The sequence below is a fragment of the Neoarius graeffei genome, chromosome 23 (assembly GCF_027579695.1).
Source record: "Neoarius graeffei isolate fNeoGra1 chromosome 23, fNeoGra1.pri, whole genome shotgun sequence".
Taxonomy (NCBI): Eukaryota; Metazoa; Chordata; class Actinopteri; order Siluriformes; family Ariidae; genus Neoarius; species Neoarius graeffei.
This window is the reverse complement of record NC_083591.1, coordinates 50,227,231-50,251,047: the sequence shown is the minus strand read 5'-3', so window position 1 is coordinate 50,251,047 and position 23,817 is coordinate 50,227,231. Positions and strand designations below refer to the sequence as shown.

The 23,817-nt window shown below is 43.7% G+C and overlaps 1 protein-coding gene and 1 pseudogene across 3 annotated transcripts; one reads left to right on the top strand and one right to left on the bottom strand.

The window, feature by feature from the left end:
• LOC132871312 (GTPase IMAP family member 8-like) overlaps nt 1–23,785 on the top strand; it is a 31,161-nt pseudogene extending 7,376 nt beyond the window's left edge.
• Nucleotides 6,560–12,334, bottom strand: LOC132871819 (protein NYNRIN-like). 3 transcript variants are annotated; one of them, XM_060906348.1, is made up of 4 exons: nt 12,161–12,334; nt 9,277–9,359; nt 9,056–9,205; nt 6,560–8,918 (listed from the first exon to the last, which is right to left on the bottom strand). In XM_060906348.1, exon 4 carries the CDS (start codon nt 8,819–8,821, stop codon nt 6,635–6,637), a length of 2,187 nt encoding a protein of 728 aa, XP_060762331.1. In that variant the 5' UTR covers nt 8,822–8,918; nt 9,056–9,205; nt 9,277–9,359; nt 12,161–12,334; the 3' UTR covers nt 6,560–6,634. The 3 variants fall into 3 exon arrangements, with proteins under 3 accessions (XP_060762331.1, XP_060762330.1, XP_060762329.1); XM_060906347.1 differs by lacking the exon at nt 9,277–9,359; XM_060906346.1 differs by lacking the exon at nt 12,161–12,334 and having other exon boundaries at nt 9,277–9,944.
• Nucleotides 23,786–23,817: the final 32 nt, after the last annotated feature.

The window sequence follows — 23,817 nt, the reverse complement described above, 5'->3', positions numbered from 1 at the left end:
GTCAAAAAGTTCTAAGACAAATTGAAAAAAATTTTTATTTATGAAAATAATAAAAGCTATTTCTTTACATATCCTTCATTTAAGTTTAAACACTTCTGCAAGTGGTGTTTCCATCGGAGAATTCCTTCTTTGTAGAATTCTGGGGGATATCTTTCACACCTTTTGAAATTATAACATCTGTCTTCGAACTTTTTGACTTACCCTCGTATATATGCTATATGGACATGGTATCAGAAAACAAATTTATTTATACGCAGTATCCACATGTACCCATAGGGTACCTTTTTTTTCGTGATATCTTCATTCATATTCATCATAAGTGCTACCGGGCGAGGTTTGTTTTGCCTGGCAACATTTGTTTATGTTTGGTTTGATTTAATACATTTCTTTTCTTACCACCTAATAGAAAAAAATAGATTCTGTTATTTTAGAGTTTGTAGAATTTGTCAATGATGCTTCTCATTTCCTGCTTAAATACAGGTCATAGCACTGAAAATACTTTATTTGGAGTTGTCTGCTAGCATTGCTCTTGTACGAGGCACAGGAACTTGTACAACAATGGCAATCGACATATTGGCTCAAGATAAAGCAAACCTAAGCATAATGATCACTGGGATATTTAACTCAAACGCCAACTGGAAAGAAAATAAAATCACAATTGTACCACCCCGCCCCAATTTAACCCGACTGGCCTTCCACAGTGCAGTAACTGTGATTCTTTCGTGAACAAATGCAATTTTTACATGTTGGGATAAAAGCTTTTTCGATGATTTAAAAAAAGTTTTATGCACTTTTCCTGTTTTTAATTGTTAGCTAGCTCAGTAGGAATGATGTTTGTTGAATCAGTTAAAGGGATAATAACAGGGAGATGCAGCCAAAATGTTAGATTCCAAATTCATTCTGATTTGATTATTAAGCCAGTATCTCACTGGGCTGCGACAGCCTGCGACTAGTTGGAGACACAACAATTGCGATAAAATATGCGAATTATTGTCAATTTTCACTTGAAATCACACTGAATTGATATTCGCATATTTTATCGCAATTGTTGTGTCTCCAACTAGTCGCAGGCCGGCTTTCCCTCGGCACGCAGGGAAGTAGAGGAAGCCTCACGGAAACTGACTTGAGAAGTGTTCATGACGGCTTTGCGACACTAGCGACGCATTTGCGGCTATCTTGAGAGAAATTTTGTCGCACAAATTTTTTGAACATGTTCAAAATTTCAGCGATGAAGGAGCGACACTTTGCGACTCATGCGAGGAAATTGAGAAGCCCCGCGAATGTTTCAAGACACTTTTGAAACTCTCTCGCAAATGATGCTCGCAATTTGTCGCAAGCTGTCGCAGCCCAGTGAAATACTGGCTTTAGTTATGAGGTCAAATAAACCAAGACAGTTTTACCATAAAACAATATTTCAAATGTATGTATATGTTCCTGTAGAAAGATTAGCCCTGTCTATACCAATCCACTCACTAATCTTACCAAACCTCACATATACAGTGCTGAGCGTAAATGAGTACACCCCTTTTGAAAAGTAACATTTTAAACAATATCTCAACGAACACGAACAATTTCCAAAATGTTGACAAGACAAAGTTTAATATAACATCTGTTTAACTTATAACGGGAAAGTAAGGTTAATAATATAACTTAGATTACACATTTTTTCAGTTTTACTCAAATTAGGGTGGTGCAAAAATGAGTACACCCCACAACAAAAACTACTACATCTCGTACTTTGTATGGCCTCCATGATTTCTAATGACAGCACCAAGTCTTCTAGGCATGGAATGAACAAGTTCGCGACGTTTTGCAACATCAATCTTTTTCCATTCTTCAACAATGACCTCTTTAAGTGACTGGATGCTGGATGGAGAGTGATGCTCAACTTGTCTCTTCAGAATTCCCCAAAGAAAATAATTTCTTTCCACCACAAAGATGAAGGCTACAAGAAGATCAACAAAGCTTTACTTATCAGTCAGAATCTCGTCTCGTCTCGTCTTCTTCCGCTTTATCCGGGACCGGGTCGCGGAGGCAGCAGTCTAAGCAGGGAAGCCCAAACTTCCCTTTCCCCAGACACCTCGGCCAGCTCCTCGGGAAGAACACCGAGGCGTTCCCAGGCCAGCCGAGAGACATAGTCCCTCCAGCGTGTCCTGGGTCTTCCCCGGGGCCTCCTCCCGGGGGGACATGCCTGGAACACCTCCCCAGGGAGGCGTCCAGGAGGCATCCGAAAAAGATGCCCGAGCCACCTCAGCTGATTCCTCTCGATGTGGAGCAGCAGCGGCTCTACTCCGAGCTCCTCCCGAGTGACTGTGCTTCTCACCCTATCTCTAAGGGAGCGCCCAGCCACCCTGCGAAGGAAACTCATTTCGGCCGCTTGTATCCGCGATCTTGTCCTTTCGGTCATTACCCAAAGCTCATGACCATAGGTGAGAGTCGGAACGTAGATCGACCGGTAAATTGAGAGCTTCGCCTTTTGGCTCAGCTCCTTCTTCACCACAACGGACCGGTAAAGCGACCGCATCACTGCGGAGGCTGCACCGATCCGCCTGTCGATCTCACGCTCCATCCTTCCCTCACTCGTGAACAAGATCCCGAGATACTTAAACTCCTCCACTTGAGGCAGAACTTCTCCACCAACCTGGAGAGGGCAAGCCACCCTTTTCCGGTCGAGAACCATGGCCTCGGACTTGGAGGTGCTGATTCTCATCCCAGCCGCTTCACACTCGACTGCAAACCGCCCCAGTGCATGCTGAAGGTCCTGGTTTGAAGAAGCCAACAGGACAACATCATCCGCAAAAAGCAGAGATGAAATCCTGTGGTTCCCAAACAGGATTCCTTCTGGCCCCTGGCTGCGCCTAGAAATTCTGTCCATAAAAATTATGAACAGAACCGGTGACAAAGGGCAGCCCTGCCGGAGTCCAACATGCACTGGGAACAGGTCTGACTTACTGCCGGCAATGCGAACCAGACTCCTGCTCCGTTCGTACAGGGACCGGACAGCCCTTAGCAAAGAGCCCCGAACCCCATACTCCCGAAGCACCCCCCACAGAATACTACGGGGGACACGGTCGAATGCCTTCTCCAGATCCACAAAGCACATGTGGACTGGTTGGGCAAACTCCCATGAACCCTCGAGCACCCTATGAAGGGTATAGAGCTGGTCCAGTGTTCCGCGACCAGGACGAAAACCGCATTGTTCCTCCTGGATCCGAGGTTCGACTATTGGTCGAATTCTCCTCTCCAGTACCCTGGAGTAAACCTTCCCTGGGAGGCTGAGAAGTGTGATTCCCCTATAATTGGGGCACACTCTCCGGTCCCCTTTCTTAAAAAGAGGGACCACCACCCCAGTCTGCCACTCCAGAGGCACTGTCCCTGACCGCCACGCGATGTTGCAGAGGCGTGTCAACCAAGACAGCCCCACAACATCCAGAGACTTGAGATACTCAGGGCGGATCTCATCCACCCCCGGTGCCTTGCCACCGAGGAGCTTGCAAACCACCTCAGTGACTTCGGCTTGTGTTGGGTTCGCCCAGAAAGAGACCCTGGATTCCTTCGTGAATGCCTTCACTTCGGGCCCGAAGTAGACAAGGAGACAAGGAGACGAATCGCTCAGAAACGGACAGGAGAACACGTGTGGGTTGTTCACATGCCAGTTTATTCGCTTGCTTCGTCTCAATGAAAACATTTGTGGGAATGTCTTATAGTGTTGCTGTGTTTATGTTTTGTCTTCGTGTGTGTGTGTGTGTCTATGTGTGTGTGTCTATGTAGAAGTGTGTAATGATCTTGAATCAATCATAATAATATAATAACATATTTTTGCTGACAATAAGGTACAGATAGATGTTATGTCTGATTCTTCGTGGAATAGTTTGGAATGTATAAACATGGATAATGTTTAATGTTTGCCTACGAAGAAGGTCAAAAAACACTAGTTTGCACAGAAAGGATCGTACTAATTCTTAATAATTAACATGAATAATTCTTAACACATGAATGTGTGGTCAGTCAGTAAATTACATCTTGATTATCTTGATTCCATCAACATAAGTAATTAACAAATAACAATCAGCTCCTAATAATGAATGTTATAAGAGAATAAACATAAAAAAAAAAAGAACAACTTAACCACAAGTACAATGAGAGTATGTCTGAAAGAGAGAGAACAATTAAACCACTAACAGGATTAAACTTATAACTAAATTAGGTTAATGCTCTTAAACTAAAAATCCTTAGAATCATGAGATCTTAATTATAATTATAATGTCATTATGAAACTAATCTAGAACTATGAAACTAACATTAATCACGGAATGTATTCATTAATTACGGGATCTATAAAACTAATATTAATCATTACCATAGTATATTTCAATATATTTCAGTGTATTTCATAGCCTTTATGAAGCCATGACCTAAGATTCAACTGAATGAGTAAGCATAATCATGAACTTTAATTCTACTATTTCTGAGTGTGGTATGAGTCGATCTGACACTAAAACAGACCTTCAGACACTTCTCTGTTCAAAATACACATTCATAAACAAAATGTTCCCAAACAATGTCCAGCCGGACCTAAGGTCATTTCAAACTAAATCTTAACACAGAATAAGCTAAGAATCACTATTTCACTAAACTTACATATACACCTACATATATCCTGATTTGACCTACTGATTCTGATTCATATTCTGATCATAATCTACATATAATAAATTTTGACCCAACAATCCCCCCCTTTAATACTAATCACAGTATTAGATTTTTAAGTAAATATGTAAGTAAGTAAGATTATGATTAAGATTAGTGTTACACCCTAGCAGGACGATAATATACATTATTCTCTCTATGCAGAGGTTTGCGGGTAAGACTATAAATCATCTTATGCATTCTGTCCATCAAGCATCTCAGAATGCAAGGTCCCAGAAAAATAAACAAAAGAACAATCACCACTACAGGGATGCACATAGAAAAAATAGCAGACCAACTAGACAAATTACCAAACAGTCCAGAAAACCACACCCACCCTGCCGTATCCCCATGTTCATCATGTTCTAATTGTTGAGCAATCTGTCTCATTTGATGTACGGCTGCACCTATTTCACCATCCGGGTTATCATTAGTGGGAATAAAAGTGCAACAGCTGTCTCCAATCATAGCACAAACACCCCCCTTTTCTGCTAACAAAATATCAAGGGCCATACGATTTTGAGTAGTCATTAGACGCAGGGAGGTTAATTCTGTTCTAATACCATCGACAGCTTTAATGGTTTCATTAACAAAGCTGGCCAAGCGATAATGTGTTAATTCTACATTCTTCCATAGATCAGCTACACCAAAATGAGGAAACATTGATGTCCAAAACCTGTGCCACCGAGTAGTAAGATGATGTTCCAGGGGTGGAAAATTATGAATAACATCTCGTTTTGGGCGATGAGCAGAGAAAGGATGGATAGCAGTGATAGCATTTTTGAGTTGTATGGGAGCGCAAATGCCTGACCAGTTGGTGGGAAACGAAACAAGGAGATTACTATTACCGCAGTACCAGTACCAGTTTAATGCCAATTTAACACCAGGATAATGATTAGGGTGTGGTGGAACGCAATCAGGATGAGCTCTACATGTATTTTTGATATATCCGATACTGTTGAGTGTACAATCAGTTAGCGGAGGTTTACATCGGCATGAATTTGGGATCCAGCGAGGACATGGAGAGGTGACGGAGTTCTGATCATATATCTGCTTACATTGAGACTTAGGAATGTGTCCTAAATAAATGTTACTTTTTTGAGAGTAATTCCTTCTGAAACAATGAGGGAAAGTGAAATTAGAAGGCATATCTACTTTTAGAGTAGTGAGAATAGAATCTTGTAATATAATGTCGGGGGTATTTGTGCCATGTACTGAAGAAGTCTGGTTTAACTTTGCTACCACAGAAGGGTGAGGAGAGTAATTACAGAAAGGGCCCCAAAATTTAGAAGGTTGGCCTTTTGGCCCCCAAGCATAATATAAAGCTTCAGAGCATAACGGCAAAGGTGGGCGTGTAATAATAGTGGAGGATGGCATCAAATGACATACATAACAACTTTCATTTGTGTGAGCCCGTGCAGTCCAGTTAGCAAATTGCCAGAAGATGTTGTCTCGAGGTCCAGCTCCAGCGGGTAACCCTGCTCCGAGCAATAGGAAAATGGTCACGAAGGCTCGGGCGGGTAACCCTGCCCCGAGCAGAGATGCAGCAGCCACGAAGGCTCGGGCGGGTAACCCTGCCCCGAGCAGAGATGAAGCGGACACGAATGCTCGGGCGGGTAACCCTGCCCCGAGCAAGGAAGTGATCCTGAAGGCTCGGGCGGGTAGCCCTGCCCCGAGCAGTGATGTCATGAGACCCGCGATGTGGACCATCATGGATTGTAGTGAGGTGGTTCGGTTCCACGGTTCCAAATCTGGACTGGGCGCAAGATCTCTCCCCCCCCCCTTTGTTCACAACGTCTCACGGGCAGTAACGGATTCTCAGTCAGCGCTTGCACACAGGTCAATTCTATAGCACAGAGAAAGGGAGAGAGAAAGAGAGAGAGAGAGAAAGAGACTAGATAGGGACACAAAAGCGTTAATAGCAACTGATTGTAACACAACTTTATTACGGAGCCTTCTTCAGTCGGGTGGCATGAATCCACTGTGGAAAAAGGTCAGTTAAAACAGCAGTACGAGTAATGGCGACTATTTCTGCAGGCTCACTATATCGAGGTTTTCCCAATTGTCCAAATCGTTTAAAAAATTGCACCAGCACCTTATCTCCCACTTGGAAGGGGTGTGTGTTTGCCGATGGTGGAAGTGATATTGTACTATTGACCTTATTACAAATTTCATGCAATTTATCGATAAGGGCTGCAGAATACTCATCCATATGTGTCTTCAAATCAGAGGTACCCAGAGCCGGAGTCCCTTTTCTCCAGGGGACAGGGAACGGTCGCCCAAAAATGATCTCGTAGGGGGAGTAGCCGCCGAGACTAGGCTTAGATGTCATGCGAATTTCGGCCAGTGTGGCTGGCAATAGGTCTACCCAATTTCTGGAACCCGTGGTCTGCATAGCCTTAGTTAGTTTGTCTTTCAATGTTCGATTAGTACGCTCTACGATACCAGAAGATTGAGGATGGTATGGAATGTGAAAGCGCCAGTTTAGTGAAAGATACTTACACAGATCTTGTGTGACCTTTGAGGCGAAAGGGGTACCTTTGTCTGAGTCTATGGCATCTGGAACCCCATAACGAGGTATTATTTCTTTTGCCAACGTCCGAGTCACTACCTTTGCATTCTCTCTAGAACACGGAAAGGCTTCTACCCATTTAGAAAATTTGTCCACAATCACCAAGAGATATTTAAACGGCCCACAGGGAGGCATGTGTGTGAAGTCAATTTGCCATTCTGAGAATGGAGATGTCGGTATGGGTAAACACTCGTGTTTCGCGACTGCTTTGGAGTGATTGTTCTGTGCGCAGATGAGGCATCTCTCGAGAATTGAATCCACCAAACTGTTTAGATTAGCTATACAGAAAAGTTTGTTCATGTCCCCCTTTACTCCCCTTCGTGCACGGTGTGTTACGCCATGAAATTCACGCACAAGGAAAGGAAGGCAATGTGATGGAAGGCAAAGACGGCCATCTTGACTGTACCACAGGCCATCAGAGGCGACATAAGCATCTTGTAGCTGCCAAAAGACAGAATCATTTGGAGAAGCTGAAGCCTGTAAAGAGATAAGGTCTAAATCTGGGATCAAACTACTAGCAAGACAAGATGTATTACATGATGAAGAGTCTAGACCAGGAGACATGACACCAGAAGCAGCAGCAAATTTCGCCATACGATCAGCAAGAGAGTTGCCCATGCGTTCAGGGGTGTTTCCCGAGGCATGCGCCTTAGTCTTGACTATAGCGAGTGACCTAGGGAGATGACAAGAATCAATAAGATTTTGTACTAAGGTTGAGTGTGAAATGGGCTTCCCATCTGCTGCGTGGAAGCCCCGTGACTGCCAAATCTTCCCAAAATCATGAGCCACCCCAAAGGCATAACGAGAGTCTGTATAGATGGTGACGTCCTTGCCCTGAAACAAAATACAGGCACGCATTAGTGCATACAATTCGGCTGCCTGAGCGGAAGAGAACGGGAGAGCATAGGCCTCGTGTACAATGTCAGGCAGGGAACACACAGAATAGCCACAGAGGAAAACATTATCTGAAGGTTTAGAACAAGAGCCATCAACAAAGATTACTTCCCCAGTCTCTAGAGGGCTGGAGGAAAGATCAGGCCTGATACTGGTAGTATGCAAGATTTCAGATAGACAATCATGATCAGTGTCCTCTAAGGTGTCGTCCTGAGAGTTAAGAAGGCGTGCGAGAGCGTGACCTACAGTATTAGAAGATGCGGCTCGAATTTCGAGATTATCAGTAGAAAGGAGAATGGTTTCATATCCGGAGCGTCGCTGTGCAGTCATATGTTGAGTCTGCAAATTTTGCAATACCTGTTTAACTTGATGTGACGAGTGCAAGATCAGTGGGTGAGACAAAACCAATTTCTCTGCATCTGAAACCATCATAGCACAGGCGGCGACAGCTCTTAGACACGCAGGCAAGCCTTGAGCAACAGTGTCTAATGTTTTAGATAAGAACGCACACGGACGAATCCCCCCTCCATGCTCCTGAGCCAAAACACCAGACGCCGTACCTTGTTGTTCACAGGAGTAGAGATGAAAGGGCTTGGAGTAGTCAGGTAAACCCAGAGCTGGGGTGGAGCAGAGAGCGCTTTTGAGGGAGTGATAAGCGTTAATCATAGTGTCAGTCCAGGTCAAAGGATGTCGCTGTGGGTCTTGAGGAGAGATTGCAGCACGGAGAATCTTGTCATAGGAGGAGCAGTCAGGGATCCATTGTCTGCAGTAATTAATAAGACCCAGAAAAGACATGAGGGCATGCTTAGTGGCAGGGCGTTTCGTGTCTAGAATCGCCTGCACCCGATCAGCTGACAGCTTACGACAACCTTGTGAAAGTTCAAAGCCCAGATACTTAACAGTGTCTTTGCAGAACTGGAGCTTGGTTCTGGAAACCTTGAAACCCTTTTTTGCCAGATGTTGGAGCAGGTGCAATGATGCGGCTTGGCAGATTTCTGGGGACTCAGCGGATATCAGAAGATCATCGGCGTAGGTCAGGATCACAGAGCCCTGGGGGAGGGAGAGGTCACAAAGTGCGTTACGAATTACAGCTGAAAACACAGCTGGAGAGTCAATAAAACCTTGTGGTAGGCGTGTCCAAGTATACTGCTTCCGTCTGTGCGTGAACGCAAACAAAGGCTGTGTGTTTTCTCCAACCGGAACGCTGAAAAAAGCAGAGCAGAGATCAATGACGGAGAAACAGCAATGATCAGCAGGAACTTGTGATATTACAGAGGAAACGTCAGGTACAATAGGTGCTACAGGAACAATTAGTTCATTAATCTTACGCAAGTCCTGCGTAAAACGCCAGGTACCGTCTGGCTTGGGCACGGGGTTGACAGGTGTATTATACGGGCTGATACACTCTCTCACCACGCCTTGTTCAAGGAGAGACCGTAGGATGACATCGATCCCTTTGACTTTATCCTCAGAGAGAGGATACTGGTTAACATAAACAGGGAGCAGATGTTTCAGCTTAGCTTCATAAGGAACACAATTAACCAGGCCTACCTCATCCTTCTGTTCAGCCCAAAGAGAGGAGGGAATTTCAGCCAAAGCCGTAGAAGGGTCAGCAGAGGGAATAACAGAGTTTACAGAAGTCATGCAAACAGCAGAGACATTTGGCACAGTCACATGTGAAGAAAGATAAGATAAAGCAGGAGGCAGCGAGTCAGGAGTGCAAATTGTCATCTTGGATCCCTGAAACGAAATGGATAAATGTAACAGGCTCATTAGATCCCGTCCCATTAAATTAAAAGGACACTGTGACATCAACACAAAAGAGTGATGTTTACGAAGTGCTGGGTCAGCGGGACAGGTTACCAGTAACGGAGGAGTGCAAGGGGAAGGAAAAGGGACCCCATCAATTCCCACAGAGCGAACGGTTTTGTTAGACATCGGACCCTCATATGACTTTCCCACCGAGGACATTGTAGCACCAGTGTCAATTAAGAAAGGGAGCACCTTTCCATCCACAACCAATTCTACAACAGGCAAATCACTAGCTAGATAAGAGTCGAAAGAACAATGTAACATCATGGGGTCACAGCTCTGTAGGCAGCTCTATGCTCGATATGGGCCTACATTTGCAGTAGGCAAAGCAGGAGAAGGAGGGGGAGGAGAAGGAAAAGACACACCACGCTGAAGATTAGAAGAAGAAGCAGAAGCAGCTCTTTGACGTGCCCTATCCTCATCTATCCGTTTCTTTCTACACTCGCGCTTCCAATGTCCTTCTTTACCACAGTAGTAGCACAATCTATCACTGGGGAATCCCTTATTCCCCGCCCGTCCTTGTGGATCACCCCAATTCTGTTGTGAGTAACCACTAGCAACGGAAAGACAAGCCACCTGCTTAGTATCCAAAAGATCATCTCCCTCCAAAATTCTAATCTTCTCCCCTAGAGCTCTCACTATCATATTACTCCGGTCACTCAAATGATGTTTCAACACCTTCTGCACATCAGGACGACAATTATTCAGGAATGTCGAGATAAAGAGAGGATTGCTTTGCTGCTGGTTCAGTGGCATATTTCCCAAACAAGTCCATGTCTCGCTAAAGCGTGTCAAAAACTTGGAAGTGAGTTCAGCCTTCTCCTGTTTACAACTAGTAACCTGTGAAAGATCACGGCTAGCCTGTCTTCTTGAGAGCAGATAACGCGTCAATTGTTCCCTTAATTCTCTCATAGCTCTATCAATATCTTTCCAGTAAAACCTCATTACTTGTTTGGTCGTGGTCTGACCGTTTTCTTCCTCTTTAACCTCCGTAACAGCATAATCGTCATTTTCCGGTTTTAGACAGGGAACGGCGGCTAGTAATGCATCTTCATCATATTTATCACCGAGAACAGCATGCATGAGAAGACGATAATCTGCACCAACCATTTGTTTGTGCCTGCACATTCTTACGAGCATGTCTACGAAATTGACTGGGTTGTTTATCGAAGGCAATAGCTTGATAATGTCTTTTAATTCTGATGCTGAAGGCGGATAGATCTTAAATCCCTTTCCTCTTCGCGCCCACACACAAGCTGTGTTTATTTCATCGTCAGAATCCGTATGGGATTCGTTTGTCTCGTTTCTTCTGCTCATTACAGTTTTTCTTCTAGCGCCTGTGTTATGAGATACGCTAGGAACGTTATCAGCGGGACATGAAGCGTTCGCCGGTGTATCTACAGGAATGTTTGGAATGTTTCTTGTTTCCTCGATCAGCGGAGGAGCAGAGGCTAGGGATCGAAATAAAGCAGGTTGCACCTCTGCATTGCACTTGGGATGTGGTATTGAATTCTTTTGTTCTTTCGTCTCTTTAATTTTCTGAAAATGATCCCAAATTGGCTTCATTCTAATCCACTCTAAATAACCTTTGGTCATGTAATCATAATCCCATTCTGGGTTGCCAAATCCTTCATATATCTGTTTGTGTGCCGAAATTAGATACTCCGGTCTAAAAGTCCCTGCACGAGGATAAATTAACCGAGACTGAAATTGTTTCGTAGACCAATCGGCTAGAAGGTCCAGCCAAGGAGCAGTATAGAATCCCAAATCACATCGATTCATCCAATCCCGTGGAGTGTCTTCAGAATCGGGTCTGAGTACCTCTTTACTACCACAACTACCCCCCATGGCCGCACGAAGGAATCAAAGATTAAAAGCGCGCTCTTCTCGTGACAGTTCTCCCCCTTGAAGTGTCTTCACGAGGCTCACCGTCCCGTAAACAAATTACGAGGTTTACCAGCCCAATCCCGTGGCTCTACTAGCCCCGTCTCGTCCCGTAAACAAGAGTCTAAAAGTCTAAAATAAATAAAGGTCTAATCTAATCTTCAGTCTACGAGGGTCCTTACGTCCCGTGCCTCCACACGAGGATTACCAACCTGAATTTACGGGTCTCTATTTTTGAAATTACTACCAACCAGGCGGTCAACCAATCAATAACCAATCAAATTATAAATTAAAATTAAATTTACTCACCTGGTTGGCAGTATCGCACTTCTGACACCAAATTGTTGGGTTCGCCCAGAAAGAGACCCTGGATTCCTTCGTGAATGCCTTCACTTCGGGCCCGAAGTAGACAAGGAGACAAGGAGACGAATCGCTCAGAAACGGACAGGAGAACACGTGTGGGTTGTTCACATGCCAGTTTATTCGCTTGCTTCGTCTCAATGAAAACATTTGTGGGAATGTCTTATAGTGTTGCTGTGTTTATGTTTTGTCTTCGTGTGTGTGTGTGTGTCTATGTGTGTGTGTCTATGTAGAAGTGTGTAATGATCTTGAATCAATCATAATAATATAATAACATATTTTTGCTGACAATAAGGTACAGATAGATGTTATGTCTGATTCTTCGTGGAATAGTTTGGAATGTATAAACATGGATAATGTTTAATGTTTGCCTACGAAGAAGGTCAAAAAACACTAGTTTGCACAGAAAGGATCGTACTAATTCTTAATAATTAACATGAATAATTCTTAACACATGAATGTGTGGTCAGTCAGTAAATTACATCTTGATTATCTTGATTCCATCAACATAAGTAATTAACAAATAACAATCAGCTCCTAATAATGAATGTTATAAGAGAATAAACATAAAAAAAAAAGAACAACTTAACCACAAGTACAATGAGAGTATGTCTGAAAGAGAGAGAACAATTAAACCACTAACAGGATTAAACTTATAACTAAATTAGGTTAATGCTCTTAAACTAAAAATCCTTAGAATCATGAGATCTTAATTATAATTATAATGTCATTATGAAACTAATCTAGAACTATGAAACTAACATTAATCACGGAATGTATTCATTAATTACGGGATCTATAAAACTAATATTAATCATTACCATAGTATATTTCAATATATTTCAGTGTATTTCATAGCCTTTATGAAGCCATGACCTAAGATTCAACTGAATGAGTAAGCATAATCATGAACTTTAATTCTACTATTTCTGAGTGTGGTATGAGTCGATCTGACACTAAAACAGACCTTCAGACACTTCTCTGTTCAAAATACACATTCATAAACAAAATGTTCCCAAACAATGTCCAGCCGGACCTAAGGTCATTTCAAACTAAATCTTAACACAGAATAAGCTAAGAATCACTATTTCACTAAACTTACATATACACCTACATATATCCTGATTTGACCTACTGATTCTGATTCATATTCTGATCATAATCTACATATAATAAATTTTGACCCAACAGCTTGGGTAATGGACGAGTCCACCTCTGAGTCATCAGCCTCAGTCTCCTCAGTGGAAGACATGACGGTGGGATTGAGGAGATCCTCAAAGTATTCCTTCCACCGCCCGACAATGTCCCCAGTCGAGGTCAACAGCTCCCCACCCGCACTGTAAACAGTGTTGGCAGAGTACTGCTTCCCCCTCCTGAGGCGCCGGACGGTTTGCCAGAATTTCTTCGAGGCCGACCGATAGTCCTTCTCCATGGCCTCCCCGAACTCCTCCCAGTTCCGAGTTTTTGCCTCCGCAACTGCCCGAGCTGCAGCACGCCTGGCCTGCCGATACCCGTCAGCTGCCTCGGGAGTCCTGGAGGTTAACATGGCCCGATAGGACTCCTTCTTCAGCTTGACGGCATCCCTTACTTCTGGTGTCCACCACCGGGTTCGGGGATTGCCGCCACGACAGGCACCGGAGACCTTGCGGCCACAGCTCCGAACAGCTGCGTCCACAATGGAGGTAGAGAACATGGTCCACTCAGACTCAATGTCCCCCGCCTCCCTCGGAAGCTGGGAAAAGCTCTCCCGGAGGTGGGAGTTAAAGACCTCCCCGACAGAGTGCTCGGCCAGACGTTCCCAGCAGACCCTCACCATACGTTTGGGCCTGCCAGGTCTGTCCAGCTTCCTCCTCCGCCAGCGGATCCAACTCACCACCAGGTGGTGATCAGTTGACAGCTCAGCCCCTCTCTTCACCCGAGTGTCCAAGACATAGGGCCGGAGATCAGATGAAACGACTACAAAGTCTATCATTGACCTCCGACCTAAGGTGTCCTGGTGCCACGTGCACTTATGGACACCCCTATGCTCGAACATGGTGTTCGTTATGGACAAACCGTGACTAGCACAGAAGTCCAATAACAAAACACCACTCGGGTTCAGATCGGGGAGGCCGTTCCTCCCAACCACACCCCTCCAGGTGTCACTGTCATCTCCCACGTTAGCATTGAAGTCCCCCAGTAACACAATGGAGTCCCCAGTCTGAGCACTCCTCAGTACCTCTCCCAGGGACTCCAAGAAGGCCGGATACTCTATACTGCTATTTGGGCCATAGGCACAAACAACAGCAAGAGCCCTCTCCCCAATCCGAAGGCGCAGCGAGGCGACCCTCTCGTTCACTGGGGTAAACTCCAACACATGGCGGCTGAGCTGGGGAGCTATAAGCAAGCCCACACCAGCCCGCCGCCGCTCACCACGGGCGACTCCAGAGAAGTGGAGAGTCCAGCCCCTCTCGAGGAGCTGGGTTCCAGAGCCTAAGCTGTGCATGGAGGTGAGCCCGACTATCTCTAGCCGGTACCTCTCAACCTCCCGCACAAGCTCAGGCTCTTTCCCCCCCAGCGAAGTGACATTCCATGTCCCAACAGCCAGCCGCTGTGTCCGGGGATCAGGTCGTCGAGGCCCCTGCCTTCGACTGCCACCCAATCCACATTGCACCAGTCCCCTACTGCTACCTCTGTGGGTGGTGAACCCACAGGAGGTCGGGCCCACGTCACCTCTTCGGGCTGAGCCCGGCCGGGCCCCATGGGCAAAGGCCCGGCCACCAAGCGCTCGCATACGAGCCCCAACCCCGGGCCTGGCTCCAGGGTGGGGCCCCGGCTGCGTCATCCCGGGCGACGTCACGGTCCTCGGATTTTTCTCCATAGGGGTTTTGGTGAACTGCTCTTAGTCTGGCCTGTCACCTAGGACCTGTCTGCCTTGGGAAACCCTGACAGGGGCATAATGCCCCCGACAACATAGCTCCTAGGATCATTCAAGCACACAAACCCCTCCACCACAATAAGGTGGCAGTTCAAGGAGGGGTCAGTCAGAATACTGTAGCAAAAGTGGTACAAAAATTTAAGAAAGATGGAACTGCAACCATCTCACAGAGACGTCCAGGTTGTCCACGGAAGTTAACACCTCGACAGGAGCGTCTTCTGATGAGAAGGGTTGAAGAAAATTGGCATGCAAGTTCACTGCAGTTATCTAAAGAAGTAGAAAGCCAAACTGGGCTGACTATTTCCCGTGACACAATACGGCGTACACTGCAGAGGAATGGCATGCATGGATGCCGTCCACGAAAGAAAGCCCAGGCACAAAAAAGCCCGCCTAGAGTTTGCCAGGGCCCATGCTGACAAAGATGAAGACTACTGGGACTCTATACTCTGGAGTGATGAGACCAAGATAAATGTTTTTGGAACTGGTGGCTTCAAAACTGTATGGCGTCACAAAGGTGAGGAATACAAAGAAAAATGCCTGGTGCCTACAGTGAAACATGGTGGTGGCAGTGTCCTTATGTGGGGCTGCATGAGTGCTGCTGGTGTCGGGGAGCTGCATTTCATTGATGGCATCATGAATTCACAGATGTATTGCTCTATACTGAAAGAGAAGGTGCTACCATCACTCCGTGCCCTTGGTCGTTGTGCACTTTTCCAACATGACTAAACACACGTCTAAGGCCACTGTTGGATTTCTGAAGAAGAACAGGGTGAAAGTGATTCAGTGGCCAAGTATGTCTCCTGATCTGAACCCAATCGAACACCTATGGGGTGTTCTACTACTACTAGATGACTTCATTTTTTTTTTTTTTTTTAACTCAAATTTTATTAATTTTTGGCAAAAAAAAAAGACAAAACAAAACAACACAACATTACAGAACATATTACAGGGTCAGTGGGGTACATGTTATTAATAGTCCTCAATTGTCTCTGACATCAGTCCAAGTTTTCAGTGGTGCCTCTGCTTTGGGTTTTATAATCCATCCATTTCTCGCATTTCTTATCAAATTTTGTTTGTTGAAGTCTCAATATATAAGTAAATTTTTCCATGTTGATTATCTCCTCCACTATGTCCAGCCAGTTCCTCCGAGTAGGAGGGTCCTCTCTACACCATTTCCTGGTAATTGCTTTCTTGGCCGCAGCCAATAGAATTTTTGCCAGATATCCATCTTCGTATTGTACATTTTCCTTTGTCAGGTTACACAGGTATAATATCTCACATGACTTTGGTAATTCATATCCCAGTATCGTTTTCAATTCTGCCCACACATCATTCCAATAGTTTCTTATTTTAGTACATTCCCAAAAAACATGAGTGTGACCTGCATTCTGCTCTCCACACCGTCTCCAGCATGTTTGTTGTGTAGTTGTAATTTTGTTCTTTCTTTTGGGAGTGATAAAGAACCTGATCATATTTTTCCAACAGAATTCCTTCCACATCCTGGAGCTGGTGGTGGTTCGCTGTACATCACATATGTTAAGCCAGTCCTCTTCAGTTAACAGCATTTTACTTTCTTTCACCCATCTGTCTCTCACATACAGAGTAGTAGTTCCTCTGCTCCTCTCTAGCCCTTGGTACAGTGCCGAGACCACTCTTCCAGTGATGTTTCTATATGCATTACACAGTGTTATAGTTACTTTATTCAACTCCTGGGGAAGATCTGGTTTTATCTCTTTGTCAAAGAAGTCTCTAACTTGGTAATATCTAAACAGGTCGCAATCCTCCAGTCCATATTCCACTAGATGACTTCATAAGAACTTTATATAAGTTAAACAGATGTCAAATTAAACTTTGTCCTGTCAACATTTTGGAAATTGTTTGTGTTCATTGAGATATTGTTACGCTGAGCACTGTACCTCCAAATATTAACCACATGAACTAAGAACCTTGAAGCTCAACATGGAAAGTTGCCCTCTCTAACATGGTGGCGTCATTGGCGTGCTGGTTTACTAATGAGACGCCATTTTTCCCATGTTGAAGTGTCTGTCGCCCTCTAGTGGCTGACTCCAGTTCTATTCTTTTTCAAACCCAATCTCAGAAACGGTTCATTAGATTACGTGTGATGTAGTTGAACTGACTTCATAAGAACTTTGTATCATTTCCTTTGAGCTATGTAAAGAGTCTTATTATCTGGCTATGATGCTAACAGAGAAATTACATGCGAATTTATTTCTACATAGTAATTACATAAAAATATTGAAAACTAAATTAGAGGTCTACCTTAAAATGCTTTTGGAATAAAATGTTTGATTGAAATATTTGTGATGTGTTTAGTGATCCTGCTGCTGTATTTTGAGGAGTTAGTGGTTGTCTGCTGCACTCAGGTCACAGGGGGACATTACTAGTTCAGATACAAACAGGATATTACATGGTGGCAAAAAGATATGAAGTTTATTTTCTTGTATTGAAAAATACTTCACTCGTTCACTTTGCTCACTCATGAAACATATTCACCACTCGAAGATAAACTTCACATCTTCACGGCACCGTGTAATTCATTCTCTCTCTCTCTCTCTCTCTCTCTCTCTCTCTCATATAATATATATATTAGGGCTGTCAAAGTTAACGCGTTATTAGTGCGTTAATGCAATTTAATTTGATCGTGATTTTAAAAAATGACGCCGTTATCGCAGGGTATTTAAACAACAGTGAATTGGGCTCATCTTGGTAAGGAACAATGCAGATTTTCGCGGGTGACTAGCATGCAAAATAAAGCTAGTTATAACATTAACTTTGTGGTAAAACGTAGCTCTACAACTTGTCAAATAAACCCGCAACATGGTTAGTTAAATTGTAGTCTGCATATGCGATGCGGTGCGAGTTCCGTTTAAGGCCCGGTCCCACTGGCCGATGGACACAAAACGTATGCAAAAAGGACACAGCGGACGAGCAAAATTTCGGGGGTGGCTCTATCCATTTTCATCCGCTCCAGAAATGGACAAAATTGGCGAAAATTTGCGAAAACAGAACGGAAAAGAACGGACGTGGGTAGTATATAGCGGGGATGTTAAACGCATGTTCATAGGAAGCCTAGCGGATGAAAGCGGATGGAAGTGGATGACAGCTCCGAAGGGGTTACCGGTGATAACTGAGAAGCGGACGCATAGCAGAAAGAGCGGGTGCATAGCGGATGAAGGGAATGCATCACGTACGCCTAACGGAAACAAAGGGGATGTTGCGCGGATGTATATCGGATGCAGACCGTTCACTGCGCATGCGGGGGGTATGAATTGCGTCTGCTCCGCGGATATAAAGGGATGCAGCACGCACGCCGTCAGCATAAAGCGGAAAGACGTGCTGGCGGCTACATCGATACATCTCCACTACTAGATGATTTTCTCCCCCTTTTTATACAAAATATCGATTGTCCGCTAGGTGTCCTTCTACATACTCTAGACATACTCCAGACATCCTAAATATACGAGATACATCCCAGATATAAACGCTTTGTCCGTTTTGAATACTTTATATACGAGATGCATACGCTTACATCCTTTCTATTTCCGTGCTACTAACGATGAATAGACGTTTCATGTACCTTATCTTTCCTCCCTCTTTCCGTTTTCAGCTGCAGTGGATGTGAGTTGCGAGGATGCAGAGAGGATACAGCAGACGTTTAACGGATGATAACGGACATAGAACGTTTGTTGCTCGTATATGTCGCGGATTTACATAGTACACGGCGGAAAGTTCATCCGTTCTAAAAGTTTTGTGCAGCTCAAAACTTTTTGCGCGGATGAAATCACAGTGGACGGATGCTCGATGGATAGAGCGTATGAAGCACGTATGCAATGAGTACACAACAGATGCATAGCGTTTTCCAACGGATGGCAAAGATTTTTTTACGTTTTACATCCTCTTTGCATCCGTAAGTGCAGTGGGACCGGGCCTTTACTTTCACTTTACCGGGTGAAATGTGTTGATATCTGGTGGGCTACGATCGGGAATGCGCACATTCCCTTTTCTCCACCTGTAGATTGTAGGTAGCCTAGCGATTTCCAAATAGCCTACTGCTTCACTTGAATGAACTTGCAGGAGTCAAACTACTTCCTCTTTGCTCTTCAAAGTGTAGCTTGCAGCCAGGGCCGTAACTACCATTGAGGACACCGAGGTCATGTCCTCGGCATTTTTTTCCCACGGTATTTTTTTTTTCACTCAGAAATGTGAAATTAATATATGATGAAAATCGTTCTGACTTTGATGGTGGAAAATTCTAAATTCAGCTTGCATCCCCCTGTTCTCATTTGTTTGTCTAAAAATAAAGTCCACATAATCATTTTTAAACGAAGCTGAAATATCCGACATTGGAAACATTTCATATTAGGCAGCCTCGCGATAGTCAGCTAAGCACCGCGGGATATACAAGAGCTGAGAAGTGTTCTCATCAAGGTCCGACTCCGCAGCCAGGCAGTTTGCCAATTAGTCGTGGAATCTGAAAATTGGCATAAGATGAAGAAGTCTACTACACTAAAACAAACCAAACTCAGCTTTGGAAAGTCAGCAAGTGAGAGAAAAAGAAAGAGGGAAGAAGGGGAGTTAATTTTGCCAGTCACTGACAGTTATGTGCCGGAATGCTTATGATCATTAACAGTGCAATTTTAATTAGCATTTCAAGCAACAACAGTCGAAGCCACGTAGCTAGATAGGATTTTCGTTTTCCAGGCGGCACAAACTCTTTTATTCTCTCTCTCGATGTGATTTGGTGCGTTTCAGATCAGAAAAGGCTGGACAGTCGTGACCTGTTGTTTATGAAGTTATTGGGTGCTGACGAGACTTGAGCTATTTTGCTAACTTACCAGACTATAGGCTAACGTGAACACAAGACACTATTGTTTTGATCATTGGTTGTATTTTCGAACGGAAATGAAAACGGGTAGCAAACTTATTATGTTCACATTTTATTTACAACATGATGTACCACCTCTGACTGCTTTCTGTCAATCATGAGCAGCCCAGCCGCGTTCACAGCTCCTCCTCCGATCAGCAGCTGGAGATGAGCCTCCTCTCGGGAAGTCTTGTCCCGCCCCTCTTATTCACTCCCATCTCCAGTGAGGCTCAGTCTCCGAATGGAGCGTTTTAGTCGGTTTTGTCCAATAACCGTCTAGTATTTTGCTATTGAAAAGGGCAGATATTTAAAAAAAAAAAAAAAGCAATTGAAGTCCATTCAGGATCGGCTAGATTGCGTTGTCACTCTCACTCACTCATTCTCACTCACTCACTCACACTCTCTCTCTCACTAACACTCACACGCTCTCTCTCACTCACTCTCACACTCCATCACTCACTCAAACTCTCTCTCACTCACTCACCCTCACTCACGCACACGCACACAAAATACTTTTGTGATCGTGCAGTTTTGAAATTGTTAAAATAAACATGTTCACCTACATGTTCATCTTGTTGGGCTTGTGATTTTGACTCGTTTCCAAAATGTATGAAAAGTCACCATATTAGGACATTTTTTTTTTTTTTTGGCAAATAAGATGTATCGCAATGTTTGACCTCAGTATTTGAAAAATCCTGGTTATGGCCCTGCTTGCAGCCATTACAGTTGAGAAAAAATATATAGTCTGTTATTTCTCCAAATCGTATTTTGCACATAGCCTACAGTATGCCCAACAGATGTCTGATAGGCTACATTGGAAAGAATATGCTGCATGCCTAGATCTAATATCAAAACCTGAATGCCAAATATTTGTGCATTAGGCCTATATACAGGGTTCCTACACATTTTCAAATTTAAAATTCCAGACTTTGTCCATACTCAAATTCTCAGGTTTGGAGACTTCAGCGAACAAACAACTACTCATATATTTAAAAGAATTACTTGAAAATCAAACAGGTACTCACATTATGACATACCACCAAAATGCATACCATATTTCGCTTGGCCTAAAATTTGTATCAGTGCCCTGTTTTTGTCATAAATATATATACACATTACACAAAATACAGGATGCCACTCTGACGCACACGTATCTGATGCACACTTCAAGACATTAAAACACAGGTGTGTGAAGATGTCAAGCACACACAGGATGTCCCGAAAAAAATGTATACACACTTTTAATCACTGTAAAGTACTGTATGTGTTTATTAAAATCCATGTAATTTTCAAAGAGTAATAGAATTTACAGACATTTTATTATTTAGTCACCGCCTGTTCTCAAACTGACATCCATTCTGGTCCAGTCACTGCTGACAATGCAAATCACATTCAATTCTCTTGGTATTTTTGGACATTCACTTTCAGTGACTGTTGCAGGTCTCATAGCGTAGACTATAAACATCAGTTAGAGGCAGTGATAAAACAATAAAGTGATGTCTGTAAATTCTATTACACCCTGAAAATGAAATGAATTTTAATAAACACCTACTTCACAATGATTCAAAGTGTGTATACATTTTTTGCATTGTATTCATTCTGACACATTCCTAACCTGCTTAATTGTGATTGGTTAGGTTGCCGTTCACTCAGTCCAAATAACAAATAGCTCGAAAAATGCTGTTCACCTCAACATGTGTCCTTTTTCCTCAGAGATTTGTGAATGTCAGGCTCAATTAATGGCATGTGCACCGTGCACAAAAAAAAAATAAAAGTGCAGAGGATACAATCACTTGGGGAACATGTCGGGTCACTACTATGCCCCTGCATGTTCAGTAGTTCTCAAAATATGCATTTCCCTAAACCAAAAACTGTTCAGCTTTTGTATGTATCTCAAGCACAAATAAAGGTCACACATTTTAATATCTGGTGACACTGAATAATGAAAAGGGTTTTTTTTAAAAATACATTTAAAAATTCCATTTCAAATCCACAGAAAGACACGGCACCTACCTTTACATTTATAAACTTAATCTGCTGATGGAAAACAGCATGAGTGACAAAATGTGAAGAGCATTGTATATTTGTAGACACGGACTGTAAAATACAGCCATTGAGAGTGCAGCAAGAGAAACTCCCTGAGTAGGGGTACAGTAACAGCTCGCTCTCTCTCATTTGGACCCCCAGTGGCTTTCCACAGTACAGTACTATTATTCCTTAGCGAGGAAATGAAACTTAGATGAAAGGGGGCTACATATAAGAGAGAGAGACCAGAATTTTTATTTCTGAGGAAAGGTTTTGTTTTTCATTTAAAATAGTGAGTAGTTTATAGACTTTTCCTGTTTTTTTTCTCTCTTTCTCATTGTTCACTCTGTATCCTACACTGTTCTGTTGGTGTTACTAAAATATAAGTTTGTCTTTCCATCCCAACAGCATCCAGAGATGAGGCGAAACTCCACCAGTCTCCATGGAGCCATTCAGTCCCCAGGAACTCAGCTACGGTTGGTGCTGCTGGGCAGAACAGGTTCAGGTAAAAGTGCCACTGGAAACACCATCTTGGGTAAAAAATGCTTCCCATCTAAAGTGAGCATGAACTCAGTGACAAACCAATGCCAGAAGGAATGTGAAGCAGTTCAGGGGCGGAGCCTGGCGCTGATTGACACTCCTGGCTGTTTTGACACCTCCCTCCAGCAAAGTGAGGTAACAGAAGAAGTGCTAAGATGTCTGACCATGTGTTCACCTGGACCACATGCATTTCTGCTCATCATACAAATCGCTCGCTTCACAGAGGAGCAGCAGAAGACTTTAGATATGATTGAGGCAGTTTTCGAGGAGAAAATCAGTGACCACACGATCATCATATTTACCCGTGAAGACGAGCTGGAAGGAAAGACAATTGAGCAGTTTATATCCGAACAGGGTCAAAGAATCCAGGATGTCATTGCACGATTCGGAGGCCGCTTCTTGGCTTTCAACAACAAGAACCCAGAGAACCAGGACCAGGTGGAACGGCTCCTGAAGAAGCTGGATGAGATGCTGGAACAGAACAACTATGGTCACTTCACCAACCAGGAAACAAAGGTTATAGAGAAAGCACTGGCAATATTGGAACAGAAAAAGCAAGAAAAACTAAATGGATCAATTCAGAAGGCCAAGCAGGAAGTAAAACAGATGGCTGAACGTCGCAAGGCTGATATCATGAAAGCCTTGGAGATAGAGAAGCAGGAGATAGAAAGACGCAAGAGTCAAATCCAGGGTGAAATCTGTCATTTAACAGCAGAAATTCACAAAAAGCATGAAAAACCTTATGGAGGAGAACTGCAGTTGTTGCAAGAATCTCTAAAGATTGCAGAAAACAGGCTCAGAAAGCTGGAGAAAGAGATGGAATTAAAGATAAAAGAAAGTGAAAAAAACAAAAGGGACGTCGAAAAATGGAGCAAGGAAGAAGAGCAGAGAAGTGAACAAGAAGAGAGAGAAAAAGCTTCAAATGAAGATGAAAGCAGATGGTATTACAATGAAAAATATTTCACTATTCTGAAGTACCTCGTCATTTTTTTTGGGAGGCGCTGGAGCTGGATTAGCATTGGGACCTGCACTTTTTTTCACCGCTGCAGCACCTGTAGGACTGACGGCAGAGTTAACTGCACTGCTCGGACCAGAGCTTGCAGCTGCCGTGTTGGCAGTCGGGACAAAAGCAGCTCCTTTAATGGGTGCAGCAGCAAAGGTAGCTCCATTGGTGACTGGCCTTTGTTCCATTCAGTAACACAAAAGTCAAAGCATATATCTGTCTGATCACGCAAGTTT